The sequence below is a fragment of the Xiphias gladius genome, chromosome 10, assembly GCF_016859285.1.
Source record: "Xiphias gladius isolate SHS-SW01 ecotype Sanya breed wild chromosome 10, ASM1685928v1, whole genome shotgun sequence".
NCBI lineage: Eukaryota > Metazoa > Chordata > Actinopteri > Istiophoriformes > Xiphiidae > Xiphias > Xiphias gladius.
The window spans coordinates 5962850-5989897 of NC_053409.1; the positions used below are offsets into that span (position 1 = coordinate 5962850).

General features: G+C 38.6%; 1 protein-coding gene across 1 annotated transcript in view; it reads left to right on the forward strand.

Annotated features, from left to right (window-relative positions):
• LOC120795610 (leucine-rich repeat and fibronectin type-III domain-containing protein 2) overlaps positions 1–27048 on the forward strand; it is a 48300-nt gene that overhangs the window by 15150 nt on the left and 6102 nt on the right. Inside the window, exon 2 of the mRNA XM_040137669.1 lies at positions 25426–26822. Within this exon, the coding sequence (XP_039993603.1) occupies positions 25447–26822 (1376 nt within the window). The 5' untranslated portion in view covers positions 25426–25446. The remainder of the gene's footprint in view (positions 1–25425; positions 26823–27048) is intronic.

A 27048-nucleotide genomic window follows, 5' to 3' on the forward strand; every position in this document is an offset into this window, starting at 1 on the left:
ACCATTAATATACATCTTAACATTGCATGCATCGTCATTACATTCTTAAAGACTTTAACTACTCCTTCAAAGAGTAAAATTTGAAATTACAAGAGAAATAGAGTACAGAACACAACAGCTTCACCTGTTTTTTCTTTGGTGGACTGAATGCAAAAGTTTATGATTTTTGAAATAAAGTGCATCAGTGATGTCCCTCTGAGGATCTTACTATGACAAAGGAAGCACTGAGCAGCCAGCAAGGATCGATAAATGGATTTCAGGAGCCTGCAGACCCACCAGGCTGAGTTTGACAGTACTTGCATTCCTTTTTCTCACATTCTTTACTGTTGTGTTTCAATCAATGGGTTCCAGTGACTGGATATCTGATGTCATTACAGCAATCCCAATGACCACAGAGCCTATCAAGTTGCTGTGAGCACTATGAACTCTGCAACAAAGGTCCTAAAACAGAATTTTGATGTACAATAATAATTGTAATACCACTTTGTATGCATAAGGGCATGGGACAACCTCTGCCCCGTGTTGTTACTCGGAAGATGAATATTACAACATTTAGATGCAATATGTGGGTACTGTATATAGTAGCCATCAATAATCAGTGCACCTACTGTGCGGTTTAAATAATATTTTAAAAAAATACTTTTATAATACCAATGGAAAAAGTTACTATGAATAATGTGAATAGGGTTGCTCATAGTGACAAACCCAAAGAGAATTATCACCGAGCTCTACAGTTTCCCTCAGCTATACAAAGCCCTTTAGTGTCCCTCGGCTCATTGTTTTGGTTTCACGGACAGCAAACTTTAATGTACATACCTGCTCAGACACAAACAGCAGACTAGCTGCTGAACAATGAATAGTGGAGCATTTATCTTCTAAAGAGCCAGGTATTTTTCTCAGGGGTTGGTGGAGAATTCCATCAACAGAGCTAAAAAGAGAGAGAACATTAGGTGTACATTCATCAGATTGTCCAAGTTTTGAGTTTTGTTGCTGCCAAACAATGCTAATGTTGCTCTGCGTCTGCTTGATTTGTTAATAGGCAAACATTATTTTAAGATTGGTTAGATAATTAATTAAATTGAATTAAGCTGCATTCAGTTATTTTTTGGCTACTTAGGAGAAGTGCAACAAGTCTTAAACACTATCACTCTAGGATGAGGAAATGACCAATTGTTTTCTATCCTGCTGGTAGTGTTGCTCTACATGCAATTTTTCTGGTGATCTGAGCATGCTACACATGCTACAGCTGACAACAACACCCGAGATTACAGCCATTTTCTAAACCTGTCTTTTGAGGCAGGAGTTTAGAAGTGTGCTCCTCATCTCCTCTGTTGTTTTGTCTCTCATATTGACTACTGCAACATCATGAGAGCTGAAGGCAGGTTGGGCACAAAATGTCAAAACTTACAGAAAATGGTTCAGACTGAAGATTTCAATGGGAGAGGGTAATGCTTTAGATAAGTCTGAATTAGAAAAAACAAACAAACAAAAAAACGCCCAGACAAGTCCGAGACGATCACGAAAACATATCGACACCAGACTCAAGGCTGTGCGCTACAGCCTTAGCTGGAATATTCAGTAAAATGCTTACCTACTCCTACACTGGTGTTCATCTTTGAGTGGTTCTGCTTTCTGGTCCAATCACAACCCCAAAGGAAGACTAAAAAACAAGAGATTTCCTGGTAAACCGGAAAGCAGGACTCTACCACTGAGCTTTAGTGTAATATTTCAGTGGCCTCAACGTGCACCAAAGAGGGTCAGTAAGAACTATAAATTACCAGCTGCCTTTGTTGTACAAGCCTCTGCTGATGGGAGATCTTTTTCCTGTCTTTGGGCGAGTAGTAGGACAAGGAGAGCAGACAGAGCAGATGTTCTGTGATAGGGATGTTTACTGAATATCAGTGGCGTGGTGTGATTTTACCAGTGGGTGGGGTTACAGCCTTGGGTAGGTGCTGCTGTGTATTTTGGCCATGAGAATGAAACGTACAGTGTAGCAGGGAGCGGCTGGTGGATAAGTTTCTAAAAGTTTCAAAAATAATCTTTTGGTGGCCACTTAGCAACTGCTTTCACTTTGCAAGTATCACCACAGTACCACAATGATCCGTGTATGTTTTGGCTGCCTTCAGGGGGTAAATGTTACCTAATAAGGAATCAGCATTAGCCTTATAATAACAATGATAATAATTGTTATTGTCATCATTGTTTGTGAGAACAATGCTTCCTTGTTTAAAAAAAAACAAACAAAAAAAAACATTTAATTTTTATTTTTTCAGAAAGTGCTGATGCTCCGTCAGCGCTTTCAGGAGCTCCTCAGGATGTATTAGGATGACGGCTGCTTTGCTCCAAACAATTTCACTGTATGAACCTGGACAGTGTGTAACAGCTGACCTTGTCTTTCCAAACTTGCATGCCTTTTAGTACATCCAGAAAGCCACGGTTTCCATTAATACCACTCGCTAGCTCTGGCTGAATGGAATGGAATTTTGAGCATGAATAAATGCTATTTTCAGCAAATTGTTTATCTATATTTGCCATTGTTGCCACTGGCTGATCTGACAGCTAGAAATCGGCAGGTACGTCTGGTTGGTTGACCAGCTTGGTCAATCAGATGCTCCCGCCCGCCTTTGCGGTGTTGCCATGTTGGTTCGATAATGTCATTATTAGCCAAAAAGGAATAAGTATTGAAAAAAATAAGAAAATGTCCACACTGTGACAAACCAGGCCAAAAAATCTGTCAACCCAACCAAGCTCATTTTTACAAAGATAATCTATCCTAAAGCCACCCAATTGAGTGGAAAAGTGGAAAAATTTCTTGGGTGTAAAATTTTCCGCCCCAGATCCACTTATTTTCAGCGTGCAGTGTCAACAGATCAGGGTCCACCAGAAGAAACCCATCTTACACATATACCGCTGTCGGGCAGAGAAAAGTACACCCTTCAGCACACAGATAAAGATTGAAGGCGATGCTTTTTCATTTGTCATCGCACTTTTCTCCACTTATATATGATTTATGTGAGAGTAACAAAAGAAATTTATACAAACAGACACACGACACAACAATAACAAACTTTTTTTAAAAATTTAAATATGTATTACACATTTTGAATTGTAGGAGGGGTGGCGCCCCAGTGCCCTTAATGGACCATATACCCCTCCTGAATATGCAGTAAAGTGAATCTCACATCAAAAGGAACATTCAGTATCTCCAAATCACTGCTTGCTTTAACCATACGTGACTTTGAGTTCTTTTATTATCAAAATTTCTGAAACTAATTAAAAGGGACCCTTATCAGGCTTTGAATGCAAATAACGTATTGAGTAGGAAACAAAAGTTAATCCTATTATTGTAACCGAAATATCGGCTGACTGAATCACATGCAGATTATTCTGATTTGATTTGAATCTTCTCTATCAGCTCATCTTCACACTAATTTGAAACATACTGCATTCTGTTCACAAGGGAAGCCTCAAATCAGACATGTTCCTGTTTGACAAAAAGCTGTCTGGCAGTCCACTGATTGGTTTTGTGCCCTTCATATTCCCTTCCCATTGTGTATCCGTGTCCTGGTCATATTTCTCCTCAATGACTTCTTCCTGTCAGCCATTTTGTGAAAAGGCACACTGTATACGAGGGGTATTTCAAAGCTGCTTGTTTCTCATTCAGGAAGCATAAGATCTATGAATTATATAACAGTCCTCCATATGGAAAGTCTTCTGCATAAACAGACACATCTTGCTTGCATGAGCATTCGCAGAGTGCAAATGGAAACTAATTACTCTGTATCATATCTGACACTGTCTCTTTTAGCTTTCTCTCAGTCTGCGGACAGACCTGGGTTAAATTTATATTTGTCAACAGTTCTCAGTTAACTGCGCCTGTAGAAGAAATAGTCTTGCCGTAAATCTCAAGGTACACTTCAGTTTTTGGACGGATATAAACAAAAATAAAACTTAACGAAACAAAAAAACCCAGGATATTACTGATTAAATGGGTGCCTTGATATTACTGTAGGGCCCCAGGCTACGGACATTTTGGTGTCAAGGCAAAAGCAAATAGCCTGCCAGTTCTGATAGAAGTTACAGCAGAATAATGCAGCAGAAAATGCGTATGTTATAAACAACATAAACTCCAGAGGGGCTGCAGCCAACAAACAGACAAAACGCTGTATTGACAGGCAATGCAGTAGTAATGCTCTCCTCTGTACAGTGAGTTACAACAGTAAGTCATTTGTTGCACACACATGTCTGAACGTGACTCTGTGAGACTTTGCACTGCAAAGTACTCCACAATCTGCCCTAAATCCAGCTTCTCTGCTTCCATTCTCAATGTAAAATGTAACCAGTCCATTCAGGCTCTCTGGTCTCACTATGCTCCTCCAAGTTTTCCAAACACTGGGCTGAATGAGCTCTGCAGTCACAATAGGAATTATCAAAAACATCAGAAAAGTGGTGCACACCTCACTCACGGTAGAAGTGAACGTAGAAATCCCAGCTGAAAGATCCATCTAGCGTGTAGCGAGACCCAGCCTGCACTTGTTGGTCACGCAACATGGCAGGTGTGTATGATTTGGGACACGTGCCATGGTTGTTGGGCGGTGCATCAAATCAAATAACATCTTCTTCTCTGCTGTAGCTGCTGATTTGGCCCTGGTCATTGGTTTTACTGTTTCTACAATATTTCTAGTAGTTTACAGTTCGCTGTTGTGAAAGAATGCATTTTGCACCATGAGTAAAGTTATGTGCATGGTTAGTACCTTCCCTCCAGTATAAGTGTGGCGGAGCATTTTGTATGATGATGACAAGCCTGTCACGGTAAGGCATCCAACCAACCAGGGGCCTGAGAAGACCAAGATCATGTCTCATGAGGCCCTTGTTTTGTCGCAGGCCTGGGGCTCAAGCCCAGGTAGACCTGTGCATTAAGGCACTGCTGGCGATTAATGAGCTTTAGAGGTCCTGGTTGGCAAATTTTGTATTCTTCAGACAGAGGCTGTTTCCCCCTGCTTTGACTCTTTAAGCTAAGCTAAGCTAACCCTGTAGCCTTACATATAGCAGACATGCGGTATCAATCTTCGTAATGAACTCTCTTCAAGATAGTAAATTTGTATTTCCCAAAATGTTAAACTCGTCATTTAAGATGTGTTAAGCAAAATTTTGTTTCTTTGCAAAAAGGCTTTCTTTAAAGGCTGGAGTGTTTTTGAACTCCATGTTTATACAGTCTAAACAGCCACTGTATGACTGAACTGGTAGGTTCGAAGAAATGCATACAGGCAAAAATCAGAAACTGTAGTGTAAGGATGTGATGTCACAACTATACAGTCACTGCCTGCCATGCCCCTAGCACAGCCACAACCAACCTATTTTTTGTTAGTGGTAATTCCATCGTTGAGTGGGTAAGCTAAAAGAGGAAAGTCCGCACAATCGTTGGATGTCAGGAAGCCAATATATCATTGCACAGCCTTACCAAGGATAGTAATGTTAGAGACCAGTGGCTAAAGTTTATTTTTTCTGAAATGTCAGAGCATTTTAGTCCAAATTTGACCATCTGTTTGGGTAATTTCAGCGCTGACTGCTCAACATTTTCTTCGGCAGTGACCATCGCCATTTGCACTTTCCATTCAGAAGAGAGGCTCAGTGACAAACACAAAGTGCTGTTCTTGCTAGAGCTCCAGAGAGAAGTGTGAGAGAGGAGATGTAAAACTATACTGAGATGGTATTTGGCACTTAAAACCAGAAATATATCCTCTTATGGATATCAAAACTCCAAATAAAACACTGGAAAAGTGTAAAATATGGGACCTTTAATAGATTACTCAACTAACAGAAAATTCATCATCAAGGAGGACTTTTGTCAATCAAAAATGCAATATGTACTTTTCCAGCTTCTTTGCTGATTTGTGTATCATATGTCATTGTAAATTGAATATGTTTGGGTTTGGAGTGTTGGTCTGACAAAAAAGATATCACATCACTTTAGCCACTTAGAATTTTCTGACAGTTTATAAACAAATTATCATTAATCAGCCCTAGACTGATGGTTCAACCAGTTCAATTTCTTGCCTTCGACCCACATTACGTTCTCCCTCCTTTTATTTGATTTTCCGTTCCAGATTTCTGCTTTTTATATAAGGCACAGTGCTTTTCGTGATGGTTTCTTGTATGACCCTGTCGCTCTGTCTTTCTCTCAAAGTCAATTGTTATGCTTACATGCTCTGTTGGCTCTTTGCTGTTTGTTTGGAGGATGACTGGTGCTGGTAATCAGCTTTCATTGGCAGCCTGAAAAAGAAGTTAAAGCAGTGAGCAGCTGCCAGCCATCATATGTGTATGAGTGTGTACGCTGGTGCATCAGTCAAGTGTGCGTACATGTGAATGTCATCACAGATAGTTGTCTTTGGGCAGAACACATGCGAATGTGAAACAAAATTTTCAAAATCTAAACACAGATGGCTTGATCAGACAGAGTATCTAAGTCTGGTAAAAGGTTTTATGCTTTCCACATGTAAAATTTAGAAAGATTCCACCCACAGTGAAAGACAGCCTGTAGGCTTTTGCATACAATGTGTGCATGAGTGGCTTTGCTGCTGGGCCTGTGCTCTACGTTGGAGCTGTAACAAGGGTGATGGATGGAGATTGTTATTCACAAGTGATTTGCATCATCTTTACTGTTGCCACAAAGCTGCCATGGGAACCATCATAAACCACTTTTTTTTTTCTTCTTTTTCACTGTTACAGATCACGCTCTTTCAGAAAACAGCTAAACTTTTTTCTCCTTTCTCTCCTCTTAAGCCTATCAGGCATGGCTGGGGAAAAAAAGGTGATTGGTCTTTGACGCATGCTACTTTTTTCTGGCCTCCCTCTGCTGCAATTGACCCTCCTCCGCACGGTGATCCACTTTTCTTTCCGAATGTTCCTAGGCTGTACGTGTCTTTTTCCCTCTTCCTCCCTTTTTACTGTATCTCACTCTCCCTCGTTCTCCCTCCACAATGCGATGGCTTCATGTTGCAGTGCACCTTCAGGCTGTGTGTGGGATGGTGTTGTGGGCTGGCATCTGGCAGCTTCTGATAAGAGAGCGAGTATGCTATTCCTTCTGAAATGTTTTTAATTTTTTTTTTTTTTTCTGTCGTCCAGGGAGACCATCGGGCAAGGTTTTTTTCCTGTCTCTGAAGGACCTTGTAGAAAAAGTATTTTACAATAGACTCAGACCATAAAGTTAACGTAGTGACCACATGTGCCCTCCAGTAAGCAACGTCTATATACAAGGGTATGTCATTACCTGCGCTTTTGTGATAATTTTTGTCACATGCTGTACCAAAACTTAAAGCTGCATTAACTGATTGTCTTTCCACTTGGCGAAAGCAGAACAAACTGAAAACACGACTTATGAAATACTACCATATAAACTTGGTTATAATCAAGCTAACAAAAACCTTGCAAACCTTTGCCCATTTAAAGATACCCAACAGACACAGAGCACTGGAGACGCATTTCTTTCAACCTGATGAATCTAAGTCCAATATTTACTCTCTTTATAGCTCTGTTTTAATCCCTACTAACTTCTGAGATCTGATACCAGGCTCTTTAGCTGCTAAATGCTCCCCTATGTTCACCATGTAGTTGCTAACAATATGACTAACTGGTACTGGTGAGTGTGCAGTGTATGGTATGAGCTTTTCTGCTAATATGAGCTGCATGCTGTGGCTGGAAAATAGGTTGATTACAGCATAGGTTGCAGGCTGGAAAACCAAAACAGTAAGCTAAAAGAGACTAAAGTTTGGTAGAGCTGAGGGGAACAACACAGTTTATAAATCTCTGTGGGTTAGTCACTATGAATGACTAATATTACACATAGTCATTTGGTCCTCTGTTTATATAAAGATATTAATAAGTTCAGCTTTAAGGTGAAAAAATACACGGCTAAACTTAATTTATTTATTTATTTTTTTAGCCACTTGGGGGCAGAACTCAACAAAGCTCACATATTATCATGACATAAAGTTTATATGGCGAACATGATAGCATCCAGTACATATTTACATATCTAACAGACACACAGCAGCACTAGCAGTTATTTGAAGTCATACTTCTGGCCAAATCCAGTACCCTCCCTTTAGCTCTTTTTGGTCTCCACCAACTCCTGCCTCTTTAGCTGCTAAATGGTCCACTATGTTCGCTAGGTGGTTGGTAACTGTTGGCAACAAGCTGATGCTGGGCAGGTGGCATACAGTCAATTTATCATTGCTTCCACATTACATACAGTCATTTTATCAATTTTTAATATAAAAAAAAAAACATTTCTTACTGCAGTTTCAGGATTTTCCTATTTATCTCAAACTGTCTCAGAGGTTAAAAAAGGTATGGCTAAACCTTACTATTACAAATACATAGACTTTGATGGTGCCCTTGGAGAGTCTAGATCTTCCTGACGCTGCTTCAGTTTCTGGTATTTCTAGTTGGAACAGGCTCCAGGCAAAGTGTGGACTTCCCTTACTAATGTGAATAGATAATCTGAGCTACAGGCTCCAGATTTTCACACAAAAAATCTCTTTCCAGGAAGTTATGGAATTAATTGCTTACCTCAGAGAATAAATACTTCAAGTGTATCATCAGTGTATTAATTTGATTCCTAGGCCTGCTTTGTTGAATAGCATACATGCCCCTTCTTAATCAAAATATGTCCCATGTTATACCTTGTAGCTAGCTTAATTCTGTGATTGACCTGGGGGTGTTGGGGCGGGATATAAGGGCTAATATTATTTGTTATTCTGCAATTAATTCCAAATGTGACTCTTGGGAAAGAGCCAGACACACCTAATTGCTATAATCATCCTCCCAATTCATAAAACCCTTTGGCATTTTCTAAGCTTGTCACTAGTGGAGTCTGTGGTTAGTGATTTTTGTCTTGCTCAATATGCTCAATTTTAATCACTCTGTGCTGAAGATTGTCTTTTTTTTGTACTGCACTAATACAAAGAATGAAATCATTTGTTCACGTATTCAGTTATGTATCTTCACAACACTATCTCCTTGTTTGGGGTTCAATGGCTGTATTTATTAGTGATATCATATCTTTCTATAATAAAGTTAAAAAGAGCATTAATAGGGGAGTTTGTCTATAGGCGCTTGCTTGCCACACAAACCACTAAGAATGTTCATATACAGTCCTGGTCAAATTATTGGCACCCCTGAATCAAATCTAAGTTTTGTGACTCGAGTCCACCTCTGTAAAGGAGCTTATCACAGTCCTGGTCAAAATGAATGAATTTTAAGTACAGAACTTAGAATATCTACAAAAACACATGCAATTGAACCAATTTTGTATAATCAGAAAATTGAATAAAATGTCTAAAGTTACTGAACAACAGCAACAAAATGCTTTCATATAGTCAAATAAAAAAAAATACAGACATAAAATGTATGCTTGGCACAATTATTGGCACCCTTTTGATGAATTTAAATTAGTTCCTCAAACAAAATAAAAAACCAAATAAGACTCACCAGTGCTTAATTTTCTGTGTTCATATGACCTGATGGTCTTACTGCATAAAAGGGGCTTATTGTTTCCAGTTTCTTTTTCACAATTAAGAAGACAACAGAATTATCTGAGAGCATCAGAAATGCTATAATCAAAAAACATAACAATTCCCATGGCTACATGGAAATCTTCAAATATCTTGAAATCCCTGTTTCAGCAGTTTGTAATATTATCAAGAAGTTTCGTAGTCATAAAATTGTTAAGATGCTTCCAGGACGTGTCACTAAGAAGAAACTCAATGGGAGAAGTCTGCGAAGGTTGATGCAGGTTGTAGAAAAAACACCATGAAAGACATCTAAAGAGCTTCAGGCTAAGCTGGAGCAGTTTGGAGTGGTGGTTTCAGCCCATACCATACACCACACACTAAGCCAAGTAGGGCTCCATGGGCGAAGACCAAGGAGGACACAACTATTGAGAGAAAGGCACAAAAAGGCAAGACTAATGTTTGCTAAAACTTTTGTAGATAAGCCATAGTCTTCTGGGATAATGTTCAGATACCAAAGTAGAGCTCTTTGGGAGTGCAGTGCATGAGTTTTTTTTATAGACGATGATATGAAACCCATGAGGAAAAGAGCACCTTACTCACTGTAAAACAAGGTGGAGGTTCAATCATGCTGTGGGGCTCCTTTGCTGCCTCTGGTACTGGAGGCATTGAATGTATCACAGGAATGTTGAAATCAGAAGATTACCAAGGTCATTTTGGATCAAAATGTGTTACCCAGTGTCAGAAAACTGGGTTCTAGGTCTTGGGTCTTTCAGCAGGACAGCAACCCAAAGCATACATCCAGCAAGCACACAAGAATGTTTGAAAAGGAAAAGATGAGCTGTTTTGAACTGGCCAGAAATGAGTCCTGACCTAAATAACCACTGAAAACCTTTGGAGAGAGCTGAAACCTGCGATTGTAAAAAGAACTCCCAAACTTAAGAGCTTGAACACGTAGCAATGGAAGAGTGGCAGAAACTACCAGCAGGCAGGTGCAGGAAGCTTCTAAATGGCTACAAGTAATGTTTTGAGGCTGCCATTTTTGCCGAAGGGGCCACAACCAAATGTTAGAGAAGGGTCCAAGTAACTGTGTCCTGGGTACATTTTGTTCTTGTATTATTTCAGTATTATGCAAGTTTTGTTTTGTTATTTTTTGTTTTCTTTTGATCAGTAGGTTTGAACATTTAATTAAAATATTCTGATTATAGTAAATTGGTTAATTTGCATGTATTTCTGAAGATATTCTTAGGGTACTTGAAATTCAGGGGTGCCAGTAATTTTGACCATAACTATAGCTGGCCAAACATGACTTATGTTACTTCCCGTGTCCTTTGTGCTAGTCATTTATGGTAGCTTTTGAAATAAAATAATTAAGCCACTTAAAAATATGTTTTGTTGGGTGTCATTTACTGTCATCTTTATACTATCCATTGTCAAAACAAAGGCATAAAAGCCCAAAATATGCTTAAATATTCTTGACCAAATGCCATCTTTGATACGTGTAAAATAAATAAATAAATCCTGTTAGACAGCACACAAGAACACATACAGAGAAAAAACACACGTGCTCAATCCTTGCCCTGTAATTTCACCCTTTGCTCAATCTCACGCTTGAAAGGTTCAGAGGCTCCGGCCGGAAAGTTCAACAGTAGGGAGCGATGCACTGTGCCGGGCAGGGAGCCAACCAAATATTAAAGAAATAATAGACACTAGTGAGATGCTTTGGTTGGATAAAGTTAGCAAAGGAATAAGTTGTAGACAATGAATTATCAATTACCCATTTATGTCTGATATGGTGAAGAACCTATGACTTGCCTCAGGGGTTGTGAGCAGTACTATGTGAAGGATACAGGAGCATATTCACTGCTGGAACTATATGTGGTCATCTTTAAACTCGATTTGTGTCATCTCTACATTTTTCTCCTGTCTTATACTTTTTGCTGGTTACTTGAGTGCCTCAGCAAAGGTTATTTATGATTTATCTGTCTTTAAATAACCATTGTCCAACACAGGAACTTTCTAACAACCCATGAACCTTTTTTCGGCAGTCAGAAACCTTACTCGCGATTTGGAGGAACTACAGGGAACCAGGATAAGTTTGTTTCGTGGGCTAAAGTTTCTGACACTTTAATATGTCCCTGGTTCAGTTGCACTTTCTGATGTGACAGAACCCCTTTTCAAATAATGAGAAAATATTAAATATTCATTCTTATATGATCTGTTTGAATTCAACTTTTTCAGTATTTGCAGTGCATACTGTGTAGCCCTATCAGTAAACTAGGCTATTGTTGTTTTCATTGCTAACTTAAAATGGTTGGCCTTCACCACTATAGATGGAAAAGGCTGTGGATAAAACTGGAATCATACATCTTTGGGCTACATGTAGGCAGCGTTTATAGTGTTGACAGCCAATTTACACATGGGTGTCTCTTATATTTGTATGTTGCACATTTACGTTTGTTTTCATCTCCATTTGGAATCTGAGTCCTGGTTAAGATGAACAACCAAGCACCTTGCTTGACACGCATTTTTGTTCACCATGGCCGAACAAACCTCTTAAGCCATCCTTATGCAAATATTTCCCTATTTGTGGTGTGTATATTACTTCATACCTGTGATGAAGTTTAGTAATCTACACACAACAGACTATACATGGCAGCCTTATTAACTTTCTCAGAGATCCATGAAGCAATCGTTACTCCGTGGTTGCGTAATACCTGGCCCCCAGCTTGTGGTAACTGTCATTAAACAAAACTTTAGCAGGCAATAGCACCATGTGAGCACAATATAAAATTAAATATTAAAGCTCTTTAAACTACATTGTTTTAACACAGGACCTGTGTATAAGGTCTCAGTATTACAGTAGCTACTAATGCAGGAGCTGCCTTTCTTGATCTTGTACTTTTATGGTGCAAAGTCTCCAACAAATTTGTACTTAATCAAATTAAGAAACATCAGTTAACCCAGGGCTAGATTTACTAAGGCCTTTGCACCTGTTTGACACTTTCGGTCTAAAACACATGTACTGACTGCATGTATCAAACAGTCACAGCAGGCTGGAGTCGCAGTGTGCATGTCATTTGTGTGAGTGTCTGCAGTGTGCATCTCACTCCTCCTTGCATATGCATTTAAGGGAGGATTGTGCAAACAGTAGGAGGAGAGATGTTAACGGAAGACGATTATGCGTTTCGCTGTATTTACTGAGGTTGAGCTATTTGCTATTGTCAATTCTGTGGCGTACATGGGCTTTACAAGAGCCACAAGTAAGGTTGTAGTAGCGGAAATAAATTTGCATTAAGTATAGGCTCATTTATAACTAAAACACATTACCAAAGCCACTGGGCAATTATCAATTAACATATTATTAATGAACACTTCAGACATTTAAGTGAGAGTCTGGCTGCATTTACTTTGTCTGTCACTTTGTCTTCTACTTAATCACCTTTTTGTTGCAATGAATGTGTTTATTGCCTCTTAATGTATTACAAATTTGATGTAAGCTATCATAACATATTTTTTATTTTTTAGTAATATTTTGATTAATGGCGCCATTTTTTTTCTCAGGTAAGTAAATATTTTATAATCAAGATAACCTTGTTATAATTTTGTTTTCGAGCTTTTGATCATATAGAAATCCGATCATTGAAGTGGCCTGTGAGCCGTCCTTCTTGGAGGTTCAGAACCAGACGCAGTGCAGGAGCTGACTATGTAATGCGCTGTTGACTTTTTAAGTCAGATGCTGAGTATACTTAGGTTGTGGATGAAGACTCAATGAAAACTGCAGCACACGTTTGCAAAAAGCCATTTTCATAGTAAATCTGACCCTTATGGGGGCCCTGTTGGGATATGGCACCCAGGGCAGTCAAGCCTTGTTTTTCACCATTCCATTATTTGTTTACTTGTAATAGTGTAAAGTGAAAGCTATGACGTTTTTACAAGTATCATAAATAAATGCTCTTCTCACTATGAGGTGAAGCTACCATATGTGATACTGTCTATGAATTTAAGTAGAAAAGAGAATAGGCTCCATGTAGTTTTCAATTATCATATTCATTCCTTAGTGTCAGTAGCAGTTACACCGTAGTTTGTTGTGAGGAACTGGCAGATACTAAAACTTTTTTCCCCTTCTGTTAGCTTGTTTTCTCCATGCTATCAGTTACAAGTGTTGACAGCCAATTTGTTGCAACAGCAAAGCTACACACACGCTGTAATGTGATATCAATGGACTACCATTAGTACCTGCTAACAGTCAAACTAGCATTCAGTGAAATTATCTGATAAATAAAACATGCAAAAACCTTAGCGTGACTATAGTGAAATGTCAATGACCATCAGTGATTTAAAATCCAGCTCTGGCTAATTACATTATCGAGGTAGAGTTACGTCAAGTGTTTCGTCGACGTTTGAAAAGAACTCCAGATGGTTTGGGCAACCTGCACCATTATAGTGGTTGAAAAGACAATAAAACCCTGTCAAAGCCTGATTCTCCATCTGCAGGATCCATGACTTAATCATGCTTCTGGCACATCTTTACTGCAGAATATCCCTGACTATTCAGTGCAACCTGCTCAGCTCAGATGATTCAGCTTACCTCCACTGGCACATTTGCTGCTGAATACGAATTAAGCTCAAATCCCAGACATCTCAGACTGCCAGTCCACATTGTAATATCATCACGATGAAGCTTCTTCTTACTATGCTATTAACCTTAGATTTTGCCAATTGTGTCTTAATTTTTTTTATAAATTATTAACTTCTTTTTATTTTTACTTATTTATGTTTTCATCTGAAGGCCACTAGCATCCCCAAATCCCTTCTCTGACCTTAACACTTCCATTCTAAATAGCTTTACAAATCATTGGTGTAATTTCAGCAGAAAATTGATAAGAAGCATTGCTTACATGAATGAGGTGCATTCAGGGACAACAAGCTAAATATTATGCCAGGCAAAACAACAAAGATAAATAGACACAGTTTAATGCGATAAAGGTTAATTAGGTCGGCATTTGTTGAAAAAAAAAAGAAGAAAGAACAATGTCATTTCTTAACTCCTGGCCTCAAGCAGCATCAATTAATTTGATCCTGTTCTCAGCTACATTATTATGCAGGGGAGGCTTTTATCAAATACCAAGCAGGGTTGTGAAGTGTGATGCGATTAATCAGCGTGTGTGACAATGTGTGTTTGCAGCTGGATGTCAGAGGCATGTATGTAATTAGCACAAGAAAAAGGTAAACTAGAATGAAGAGGGTGCACAGTCTCCTATGTCTGACCTTTCCCTCCATAACGGCTTGTTAAAGGAACAGCCGTCTCATGTGATTAATGAAAACATTACAGATAAACAATGAAACAAAGTGTTAATTATTAGTTCATACATAATTCTCACACATTCCCTCTCATACCATGCAAATTATAGGATATATTGAAAAGATGCCTGTTCAGACACTGCAAACATGTAAATATTGCACTGAAACGGAAGCTGAGGAAAGGTCTGTGTTTGCCTTCTGAAATATGGAAACTCCAATATGTTTGTGATGGTAGTTCAAAACAAGAGTGAAAGTATCTGCTGTCAATATTTAAGTTGATCTCATTCAGAAAATTTAGTAACTTATTCAGAATAGCTGACGTGAGGCAGAGATCCTGCATGAGGTGAACGGGACAAGTGCATGTTTGTGTTGTAAAAGCATCATCGACACGGTCAACCATGGCAGCCGTAGCGGTGGCTTTGACACACAGTTCATGGAGGCCTGATTGGAGTTATAACTTAAGTAAATCAGAATACGTAAACTTGGTACACATACTTTTAGATTAAGTGTATCCTACAATTTCAAGTGAATCATTATTACCTCTGATGTCCATCACTAATAATTGTCCATAAATCTGCTTACAAAATCAGAGAACAAAAAACATTCCAGAACTTGCCTCAGAATCATCACATTTGAAATTTTTATTCAGAATCAAAGAAATCTATTGGAAGTTGTCTGTACATCAATGGGTACAGTACAACAGGAACTGCTAATAGCTTACCCAGCATATTTTTAGTTGTGAGAATTTGCCAGAATATAAACAAATATAGGCTAAATAATGGGGCTCAAGTTGTAGACAACAGCTCACTCACTGACTCCTATGAAAACTCGGTCAGATTTTAAGTGGAGATCCTAAAGCTGAGGGCGAAAACTACGAGGCAAATGTTCAGTTTCGTCATGATAAGATAAGTTAATCCTCAAAAAATATAACTGTGGCCACAGTTTCATCAAGTTCTCTTGTTAAAAAGTGCAGACAAAATTAAAAGGGCAACTTGCACAGACCCACTCAACCATATTAAGACTAGCAAATGGGCTGCAGAAAAAGGCTATAGGACTGTCAAAGACAAAGTGTATTTACCAGCAAACTGAAGGGTGATTATAGATTTTGATTATTGTGGGTTCTCTTTGATAGCGAAACATTGTGGACATTTTGGCTCTTTCAGTTATATTACATCATACACAGACCATGGATGCATCTGAATGAAGTCTGACTTTAACAAAAGGCAGAGAAACACAAAGAAAATGCAGTGCTGCCAGTTTTGAGTTTGCAACCTCCAACTGAGTAATAAAGTCTTGAGTGCCAATGAAAGCTGAATAGTTAGCCATCTAAATTAGGCTACAAAAACATCAAACTGTCTGCATATGACAGGCGGGTGACTATGGATTTGTAAACTGAAAGGATCTGGTGGTTCATGAACCATCTTTCTATGCTGTAAATTCCTATTTTTCTTTTTTTTTCTTTTAATAGCATTCTTGAAAAAACACAGTAAGAGAAAATTCTGACCAGACACCATAATAAATCATTTTCAATCATTTTGATATTTTACATTTTAGTGCTAATTAGAAAATGTTAGAATGCTAACTTGTTAAACTAAGACGATGAAAATGGCCAACATTGTGTCTGCTCATCACCTAGTGTGGTTGTAGTCTTTTTTCTGGGTTATCTGTAGAATGTAATCTCCCCAGGTTGCTAAATTAGAGAGACATTTGCCCTTCTTTGGATTCTATGTGCCCCGAAATGTCCACAGCCATGCTAGTGGCTTTGTGAGGCTGTACTTTGTCAGAGGGGTGCTTTAAGCTAAATGCCAACATAAGCATGCTGACATGTCTGCAATGAAAATACTAACATGCTGATGTTTAGCAGTAATGTTTGCCATGTTCACCTTCACTATCACCATTTTTTTTACTATGTGCAGAAAATGAATTTTCCTTTACTTCTGCAACCCTGGGCCCCTGAAATAAGTCCTTCCACTCTGCATCTCTTCTCTTGTGAGAAGAGAAAAGTGCTGACCATCGTGCTGAACCACAGCACCTTGGTTGCACAGGAGTAAGGGGCTAAAAAGCAGACTAGTGTTATAGTCTTGATAATGACCTGTCTATATACTACCCAGAACACAGTAGGCAGTGATGAAACTTCAAAGTAAATCATAGTAGTAGTAACATCAGTTTATCTGAGCAACCCTCAGAATTACAGATTCTATCTCTATAATCACCAGTAAAAACTCTGATGAAGCTATGCTTGTATACAGCCTGTCCTATGTACAAGTCTCCTTGAGCAGGCGAAGGTTGAGTTATCTTATAGTGTACAAACTGATAAAAGTCTGCATCTATTTCATAGTTTCTGAGAAGCTTGTCAGCAAAGGTATCGGCGAGACAAGCTCACAGCTGGTTGATGCAATCCTTAATAGCTGGCTGTGGCTGTTCTAGAAAGGTAGAGCCATTCAGGTAGTCTTTTCTGATCGAGCAGACACAAATGATTCTGTGCAATGTGTGTGGGTATATTTGATTGAACAGAAAGATTACTTTGGTTCTCGTCAGGTTTCAGCCACACTGTGCTGCCTTCATTTTTCACTCTGACAATCTCCATTTTTTTTGTCAAGATTTTCCATGTTGGCAATATTCAGTTTATAAATCCTACAAGCAATTTCCCACTTACATTTACTTTAACATGTACTTTCCTAAAGATGCAAAGATGCCAAATTTTAGTTGAATCATATGAAAGAAAAAAAAGCAGTTTTTCAGTTTAAAGCTGCTCAAGGCAACTTTATACGTGCTGGCTCCTCCAAATAGCACGGAGAGATAACTGCTGTTACCACTTTGAGCGTCAGCACTCGCATATGATACAAGTCATGACATCAGCGGACTGCACACAGCCCATTCAGGTTTACCAAGCTGTCATCCTGTGACACGTTTTATCGAAGCATAGCAGAGGAAAGACAAAGATGTAATGTTGGTGGGTCTAGCTCCCCCAGCTCAGTGCTCACTTGATGTTGTTTAGGTGAAGGCAATAGCGTATTTCACTCCCTCAGTGTGTGTTGCAAGATTACGCCACTGAATACAGCTGACAACTGCAAATATCACTGAGGCCACAAGGGCAGATCTCAGTTGAAATGACCATAGTGAGCAGGATTAGGGCTTCCGTTACTGTCGCCGCCTCAGTTTGTGATTTTGGACACTGAAAGATCCGAACAATTCACTGGAGTCTACATGACATGACATTTTCACATTAATGCCAGAGACTGATTAATAGAAGGTGCTGCTTTGTTAGTGCCAAGGGAAGAAGAAGCCCTCAGAATGACTGTCTTCTCCCTCAGGGCCCACACTACATGTAGTAGACTTTTTGTCTAACAGATGTCCACTCAACTGTGCAGGTATGTTCGTGTGAAGGTTACCCTTGTACAACAGACTCCCACTAACAAAACACACCTTGCTTTTGAACTATCTCACTATCATTCTTGCCTGAGTGTTCCAAGAAGTTCTTAAACCTAAACCCCAATATTGGTTGTTTGTCAATACTTTCTAAAATGTATCTGAATGTTGCAAAAAATGATTCATATGACTGTTTTCTGATCAGCCCGGCAAGCAAAAGTTAAGGTTTTGGAAACATTGATGCCATGGTTAAAAGAAATAAAACACTGACTGTTGCAGGAGGGAGAAATGAGAATATAGCACAATACAGGTTCCACATATGATTTACAGATTTATAATAATAATGAGACTAATAATAAAACTAAGGTTGTTAAGGATAGGGAAAGATTGTGGTCTCGGTTAAATAGTGAAAAAGGCAACACTGACTTGCAGCACAAGACACATTCATTTTATCAACATCCAACCAACACCACAATGTTTTAATAACCTTAACCAAAGCACTTTTGATGCCTAAACCTAACTACACGCAGGACTCAGGATGTAAACCCTGGACTTCGGTGTTAAAGTCCTGCATTTTGTACGCCCACCATCTATGCTCACCACCTCCCTAAAGTTTGTGTGCAGTATATAAATATAGCGCTTCCTATGCTAGAAAAACAATGCAGGGGAACACAACCCTGGCAAAAATGACATTTCCTAACAAAACACAGTTGTAACTTTTGACAAGAACAGTCGTTATTCACATTGCCTCAATCTGAAACATTGTTCGAGGCATTTAAACAAATGACCAGTTCTTTCATTGGAGAGGACTATCTCTAACGTGGAGCTTCAGGACTCTTAGGACCTCCTAAAAATCTCAAAATCCAATGTTCACCTGTTCTTACAGTAATTAAGAACATGATTTTCAATTAATCTATACAATAGTTTATTTATAGTAAAAGATAGTGGGGTTTTTTTGGCTTTATTATAGAGTCGAAAGTGGCAAAAGGACAGGAAATGACGGGGAGAGAGATAGGGATGAGATGCAACAAATGGCTCCAGGTGGACTCAAGCCTGAGACTTTGTTCATTGTCAGTGCCTTACCCCCTTGACTGCCAGGGTGCCCTAAATATAGGCCAGTTAATATGTTTAACATATCAATGTTTATGTTATGCTGCTCCTCTGCATTGCCTATTACAAATCCGACTTCAAGTCTTTAAAGTCCAAACAAACAACAGTCTTTATGCAGTATAAAACATGGAATGTGCAATATGTTCTTTTATTCACGGAAAAAATGAGAAATCCTTAAACAGTTCTACAATCACAAACAAATGGAAAATAGAATAAAAAATGCAATGGTTTTTAGTAATCTTTCTGATTGATTGTTTGGTTTTAGTGGCTGACATAGAGCCGGTCTACTGTACATGGCACAGAAGATCCAAATTTACATATGCTATTATGCACACTGGTTTAAAACAAACACCAACTCACTGGTCGCATTAGAGTAGTTGACCAATCAATGTCCATCAACAGTCAATAAGATATGCCTGCTCTGTTCCTACTGACAGGAAATCAGTTCCATAAATACATATTCCCTTTCAGGAAATTGACAAAGAAAAAATTGATCACGGTAATGTAGAGTTTCTCAATACTCATGTGTATAATATTCACTTATAATACATTAATAAAATCTGTAAAAACTTGTGTGGGGATTGATGTGTGGACCTTAAGTCAGCAACTCCAACATTGCTTAAAATGTTGAGTGGCAATGAGAAAGGTTTGTTGTCTTCCTACGACTTTTTTAATGGTGATAAATCATTCCATATCATAAAGCTTTTAAAGACATTAACAGTCTTTATTACTCACGACGTCGCTTTCTCATGCCTGCAAAGCCTGCAAAGAAAAGACACCAGCGTGTGACCTCTAATCTCCAATGAAACCCACAATGAAAAAAATATTCAACTAAGGAATCATAAGTTATTGTTACACTTGTAGAATAATATTTGCATTTGAAAAAGAGAATAAGAAGCTTGAATTTCAATTCTGTTGGAGAATACTTATGATTGATACTCCATAGATGTGTAATATAAATAAATGTCTGTTTACTCTTTTTTATGTTTATTTCCATTTGATTGATGACAGCACCTTTGACTGATAGTGATATCATCACAAGTGATTGAAAAATGGCCAATTCTTGAAAACTTGTATATTTGCTCTTCTAAATACCAAATGAGGTATTTTCTCTTCCTGCTCTGCTGAGAAAGTGATGTGCTTTTACTTTCACAGGAGGAACAACAGTACATTTTATGCTATGTAGTTTAAGTAAGAAGAAATGTGACAACTCTGCACTGAATGCCTATCATTCTTTTTGTGACAAGCTCTACACAGTCAAGTACAAAAGCACAAAAGGCATGAATGCAAATAAACAAAGTTGCTGCCAAAATCAAGAAAAACAGTTTGAACATCCTGTTTGCTCATTTGCATTTATTTTATGGTTTACTGTGTTGTATAATCTGTTCGGATCAAATCTATTATTCAACAGTATGTAGATGATTCAAAACTTAGTAAAATACTGTGTTGAGAGACATAAAAAAATAACTTATACAATAAATGTAAAAACAGTAGCTGCAGTCTTTGTACTATCTTCACATGCAAATAAATACTAATGTTCCATGACAAAAGCCTCCTCTGAGATCTTCACCTATGAATCAATTATTAATTGCTACATTCATCAAGCTTTTCCAGTTCTCCTCATTACATCTGTTGTATACTATAATACTTCTATGGCAAATTTACCATCAGCATTCTTATCTTTTGAAACAGTGGGTCTCTGTCTTCATACAGAGGTAGATAAAAGCAGGCTTCTCTTTTGTTGCCGGCAACCGTTGAATTTTTCCCAGCTGAACTTAGAACTGTAAATTGTAACAGTTGTAGCTAGCGAACGAATCAACAGTAACTGTGACTTGCTTGAATAAGGCTGTGTAAAAGGTGTAAAAATCTTAGCTAATGATGTGCTCCTCTGCTTTTTGTGTCATTACACCACATTGGCATTTCTAGTGTATGTAGTATATGGCCGGACATGCGAATGATTGCAGTTAATGTTAGAGTAGACAAACACACTGATTAATTCCTTACAACAACATTCCTTACATTGTTTCTCTTGTGTTTTTGGATTGATTAAAAACGAAGACACCATACTCTTTCGATATCAAGTATCACTCTAACTAGAACCCCATGCACACTGCTTCAGCGTGTGGAAAAATCTTGTCAGGCCGGCTGTGCCTAGTTACAGTTGCTATTATTGGACATTTGCTGTTATGGAAGGGATTTAGCCTATGTTCAGTTGCTATCATATGCTGGGAACACAATAAATGATATATAAAGCTAAATCTTGTTAAATTTTTCATAAAAACTTTCATAAGTAGTACTTCTGCATAAATTGCTATAAATGGAAAAAAAAAAAAAAGCCCAATAACCTTGCTGTATTTTCCACAGAGGAGATTGCGGAAGGCACAGTAATCACTAAAGAGGCTACAGGGTCACAACCATTCAAATAAGTTAAAAATAAATTTCACAGTTCTGTATGTCATCGCCCTAATGCACCATGGAAGTCTATAGAATGCATGCCTTCCGGTATTTCAGCAGCATCTTTGTCCCTTACATTGAATAGTAGATGGTGTTGCATGCTTGGTAAAGGCCACGAGTAAATGAACCTGGTCCTTGAACATCATCCACGGTTCTCATCTCTTTGTGATTGAACCTCTTCTGTCCCCCAAATGTCACCTCTGCCTCTCCTCAGCCAGGTTTTTTCTGCCCAGTAACCACAATACTCCTCGCACTGACACTCACTTTAATGGGAAACTGTTGCAAGATTGGAAATTATACTGAACTTTTCAAGTGAACCCAGCCAGCACTGTGCATTTCTGCACATTTGTATATTTTCCCATGTATTTGAAAATGCTTACCCCACCCAAAATTGTCCCTTTTCAGGGGAAAAGAAGATCAAAAGAAAATTTTAAAAGGCTGCTTCTTCTGGGTTTGCAGCGCTTTTCATTTTGTGTTTCTAGATGCTGTCCATTAAAACGAGCCCATGCGATAAAAACTGTCTGTCATCAATGACAGCTCTCAGCATGAGGCCTTGTGGGGATTTGCTCCAGAGTGCTGATAGGGTCAGCACAGTATGGATCAGGCCTGCAATTATTTGGCTTAAATAAACCCCTTTTTCACAGAGTTTTCTGCAGCGCTGATTCAATTTCAATCTAACAGGCTGCTCAGAAACATGACAACCAATGTTAACATTCACAATGTCTGTGAATGTTAATGGTTGCAGTTTACATTTTTCTGTCACACCTTATAAGTCAAAGTGAAATTAAAATGAATTTTTCTTAAGAAATTAGTATTTGCATTTGGTGTTTCTTTTGACTTGTGTACTGTTTTAGTAAAAATTGTAATTACTAAAAAGGAAGAGATTTACATTCTTATTTTTCTGCAGTAACAGCACTCCCTATATTAGTCTTCTAGCAGTTATATTCTAGTTTAGCTGTTGCTTAGTCAGTGTCTCGTTAGTGGTTTGAGCACTCCTAATGTTACTCTATACATTAGTCTCTGTTGTGATCAAAAACCAGCGTGCAATGTACATGATGCGGTTACAGGACTACTCGTTGCACTTGTTGAGTTTTCCTGGTCTAGTCACTTGTTATCGCTACAATTAGACCAATGAAAGAGAGATAGCTAGCTAGACCCCCTCCTTTGTATAAAGTGGGACAACACTGACTGTGAAGGAACTGCTGATTATCCAGTAGGTGTTTACATAATTACATGAATGTCAAGTGACGTCTTTGATATCACCGCTAATGTAAGGCTAGGCTAATTAGCATGCTGATCTAGAGGCTAGTTAGCCAAGCTTCCTAGCTCCCACTTTCTGAGTGGAATATAAACCTAAAAGCATGACAGTTCCTCCAAAATGTGAAAAGTACAATTCATAAGCTGTAAAATGCTCCCTTATCAGTTCAATACACTAAGGGGTTTTATAGCTACAACCTGCTCAATCCTTAATGGTGTTAAGTGTTAGCTAATGGTAGCAAACTTTACATAGATACTGCTGTGTAAAGGACATTTCTGAATCAATTTGCAGTTTGTCACTCCTCTCTACCTGTGCTACTGTTACGCTTTGTTGAAGAATGTCTTGAATGTACCGCTGTTGAGCGAAAGTTACATATTCTTGCTTTTAAGCTGGGAATTGTAAGGGCTAAATTCAGCCAAATAACTCCCTGGGTAAATTTAGTGCCTCTAAGTACTTGTTGTATGACTTGCTTACTTACTTACATATTTGTCAAATGTTCCTTTTTGCTTTTTAGATAGCTTTCATTTCATATTTGCATTTGGCCTAGTATGGGGGTCCAAGAGAGTCACAGAAATAGTAATAAAACATGTTATTAATTAATAATTAATTATACATAAAAATAGGCATGTCAAGATCTCCGATTGATGATAGTCAATCAGAGATTTGATTTCAAATAGATTTTCTAAATTCCATTTTTATTTATGAATTCAGTAATGTATTTTTAAATGATGTTTTTATTGACTGTTTTATGTTATTTTTGTAAACCCCTTTTTATTTTGAAGTTTTTATTGATGGATTAATATTTCATTTGTAAATTATTTTTATAATTCCTCTTTTTAGTTCCCATTAAAATGTCAAATAATGAATTACATGAGCCCTTTTTTAAAAATGTATTATACTACTGCATTTCAATGGTGTTAAAAAGCCATACAATAGTACAGTTTACTGCACACATTTGGTCCCATCGTAAATTTTGCTCTTTTTATTATTATAATCTTTGTGAAAATGTCAATTTCTCCATCGTTATTCATTAAATTCTACAGTTTTAATGATTATTGCAGAGTCTCTATTAATTACTTTTTTTCCCCCTGCCTGACATTTCTTGCTAATTATCTCAGTATAATACACAGTCCAGATGCAGTGCCACTTCATGATGTAATTGCAAACTGGTAGTGAAAAGGAGAGAGGTCATTTATACATATTACTTCTTGTAATTACAAGTTATTGAAAAACAGGGTCTGCACATGATGGGGTGTTACAGGAAAGTCGGACATAAGAAGTCCTCACATTTCAACCAGCATCTCACACATTTATGAATAATAATGAATGATAGCACAAACATTTGGCTGACCTTACAACATTACAACTGTCCCGCCCCTTGGTTCTAGTGACAACCACCCAGACTACAAGGCAGAGTCTTCCATTAATAAATGTTGCCGGTGTAAAAAAAAAAAAAAAAAAGATGATTGAAATTGATTTTTAGCTTTTGAGTGTATTAGGAATTAATGATACAAATCTCTGGGGGAATTAAAAGCTCGTTGGATGAAGCCAAGCATGGCCATCCATTCATATGACTTAGCCAGGTGTGAGGGCTGTTAAGACGTTCACAGAAGCATGCTGATTTTGTCAGCCAAGGCTGATGAGTCTAACACCTGCGGCTTGTGGAATATTTTTTTTCCAAATTGCATTATCTTTTGCCAAAACAGTACAGAGATAATGAGAAGAGGAAGCAAATCAGACAAAAGGATGGAGACGTACACAAAGATACAGAAAGAGGAACACAGTGTAAATACACATAGAAAATACAAACCAAGAGAAGTCATTTTAATTTTGCAAGTCTTATTCCAATGAAGAACTCATCAATTAATTATTGCATACACATGCATGTGCCATACACTTGAATCAGTCCACTGCCTGCATGTTAGTGTATTTGTAATGACAGCTTATAAGCATGTGTCATTAAAAGTAGCTTCTTAGCACTGTTTAATCCTTAGCTTCATTCAGACAGCCCTCATGCGATTTCTTAACTGTTCTTTGCATTGCAAAATACATGCAAATTAATGTCATAATAGAGAAAATTAATGAGAAGCATCCTCAGGGATGATAATCAGACATCTCATCAAGTGGGCAATTTTTGCCTACATGGTCTAAGGACTACAATGAAATTTTATCTAACCTGTGTTAACGAGAGCTTCTACACACAGGTGTTTTTAATATTTTCTGGGAAAATAAGATGAGTATGTGAAAATTTCTCTGGATGTTAGGATTATCTTATTTTAATGTAAGACTGAACTGAGGCACTGAACTGAGGCTGAATCTGAAATCAGCATGCAGCCAAGAATATTTTAAGTGGTAAAATCTGAACTGATCTTATAAATTTAAACGGACCCTTTTTTTCTTTTCTTTTTTTTTTTGCAGGTCCCCTTTCTATGAATTAACATGGACAAAGTGGTTATCAGTCTCCTGCTTCTGGGAACCACAGTTACGATGGTCCATGCATGTCCCAAATACTGTGTCTGCCAGAACCTATCTGAGTCTCTGGGGACTCTGTGCCCTTCCAAAGGCCTGCTCTTTGTCCCACCGGACATCGACCGGCGAACTGTGGAGCTCCGGCTGGGCGGCAACTTCATCCTCAAGATCACCACTCAGGATTTTGCTAACATGACAGGTCTGGTGGATCTAACCTTGTCCCGCAACACCATCAGCACCATCCAGCCTTTCTCTTTCATTGACCTGGAAACCCTGAGATCCCTGCACCTGGACAGTAACCGGTTGACTGAGCTGGGGCCGGACGACCTCCGAGGGCTCGTCAATCTGCAGCACTTAATCCTCAACAACAATCAATTGAGTCGGATCTCCAAAGCAGCCTTTGATGACTTGTTAGTGACACTGGAGGATCTGGATTTGTCATATAATAACTTGCGCAGCGTGCCTTGGGAAGCCATCCGCAAGATGGTCAACCTCCATCAAATGAGTCTGGATCATAATCTCATCTCTTTCATTTCTGAAGGGACTTTTACAGATCTGGACAAACTGGCTCGTTTGGACCTCACTTCCAACCGTCTACAGAAGCTGCCTCCTGACCCCATCTTTGCACGCTCCCAGAGCAGTGTTGTGATGAGCACTCCATACACACCTCCGCTTTCTCTAAGCTTTGGTGGAAACCCATTGCACTGCAACTGTGAGGTGCTTTGGCTTCGAAGGCTCGAACGTGAGGATGACATGGAAACCTGTGCTTCTCCTGCCAGTCTAAAGGGGCGCTACTTTTGGTCTGTTCGAGAGGAGGAGTTTGTTTGTGAGCCGCCTTTGATCACACAACATACGCACAAGCTGCTTGTTCTGGAGGGCCAAACAGCTAGCTTGCGCTGCAAAGCTGTTGGCGACCCAATGCCAACTGTGCATTGGGTTACTCCTGATGACCGTTTAATTAGCAACTCCTCCCGAGCGACGGTATATGAAAATGGCACCTTGGACATTACAATCACCACATCCAAGGATTATGGTACCTTTACATGCATAGCTGCTAATGCTGCTGGGGAGTCTACAGCCTCCATTGAGCTATCAATCATTCAACTCCCCCATCTGAGTAACGGTACAAACCGTACCACACAGTCCAAGTCTGGGCTTTCGGACATAACTAGCTCTACCAAGATCAGTAAAGGGGAACCTAAAACTCTGCCAGAGAAAGTGGTGTCTGTATCAGAAGTGACTCCCGTCTCTGCTCTGGTCAAGTGGACTGTTAGCAAATCAACTCCAAAGGTCAAAATGTTTCAGCTTCAGTACAATTGTTCCGAGGATGAAGTCCTCATTTACAGGTAAGAATGATTAATGAAACTCAATTACATCCAAGTAGGAGCTGAAACCTTTCTGGTCAAAGTGGTAAATTAAGCCAGAGGTATAATCTTTAATTTTAAGAATAGCCACTGCTTAGCTTCTTGAGCTGATTGTTAATTGTTTGCTGGGTGAGTACTTGAGGCAGTCAATTTCTTTGAAGTGTTACTTGGAGATCAACATTCATTTTTCCTAATCCTTCTTGAATAT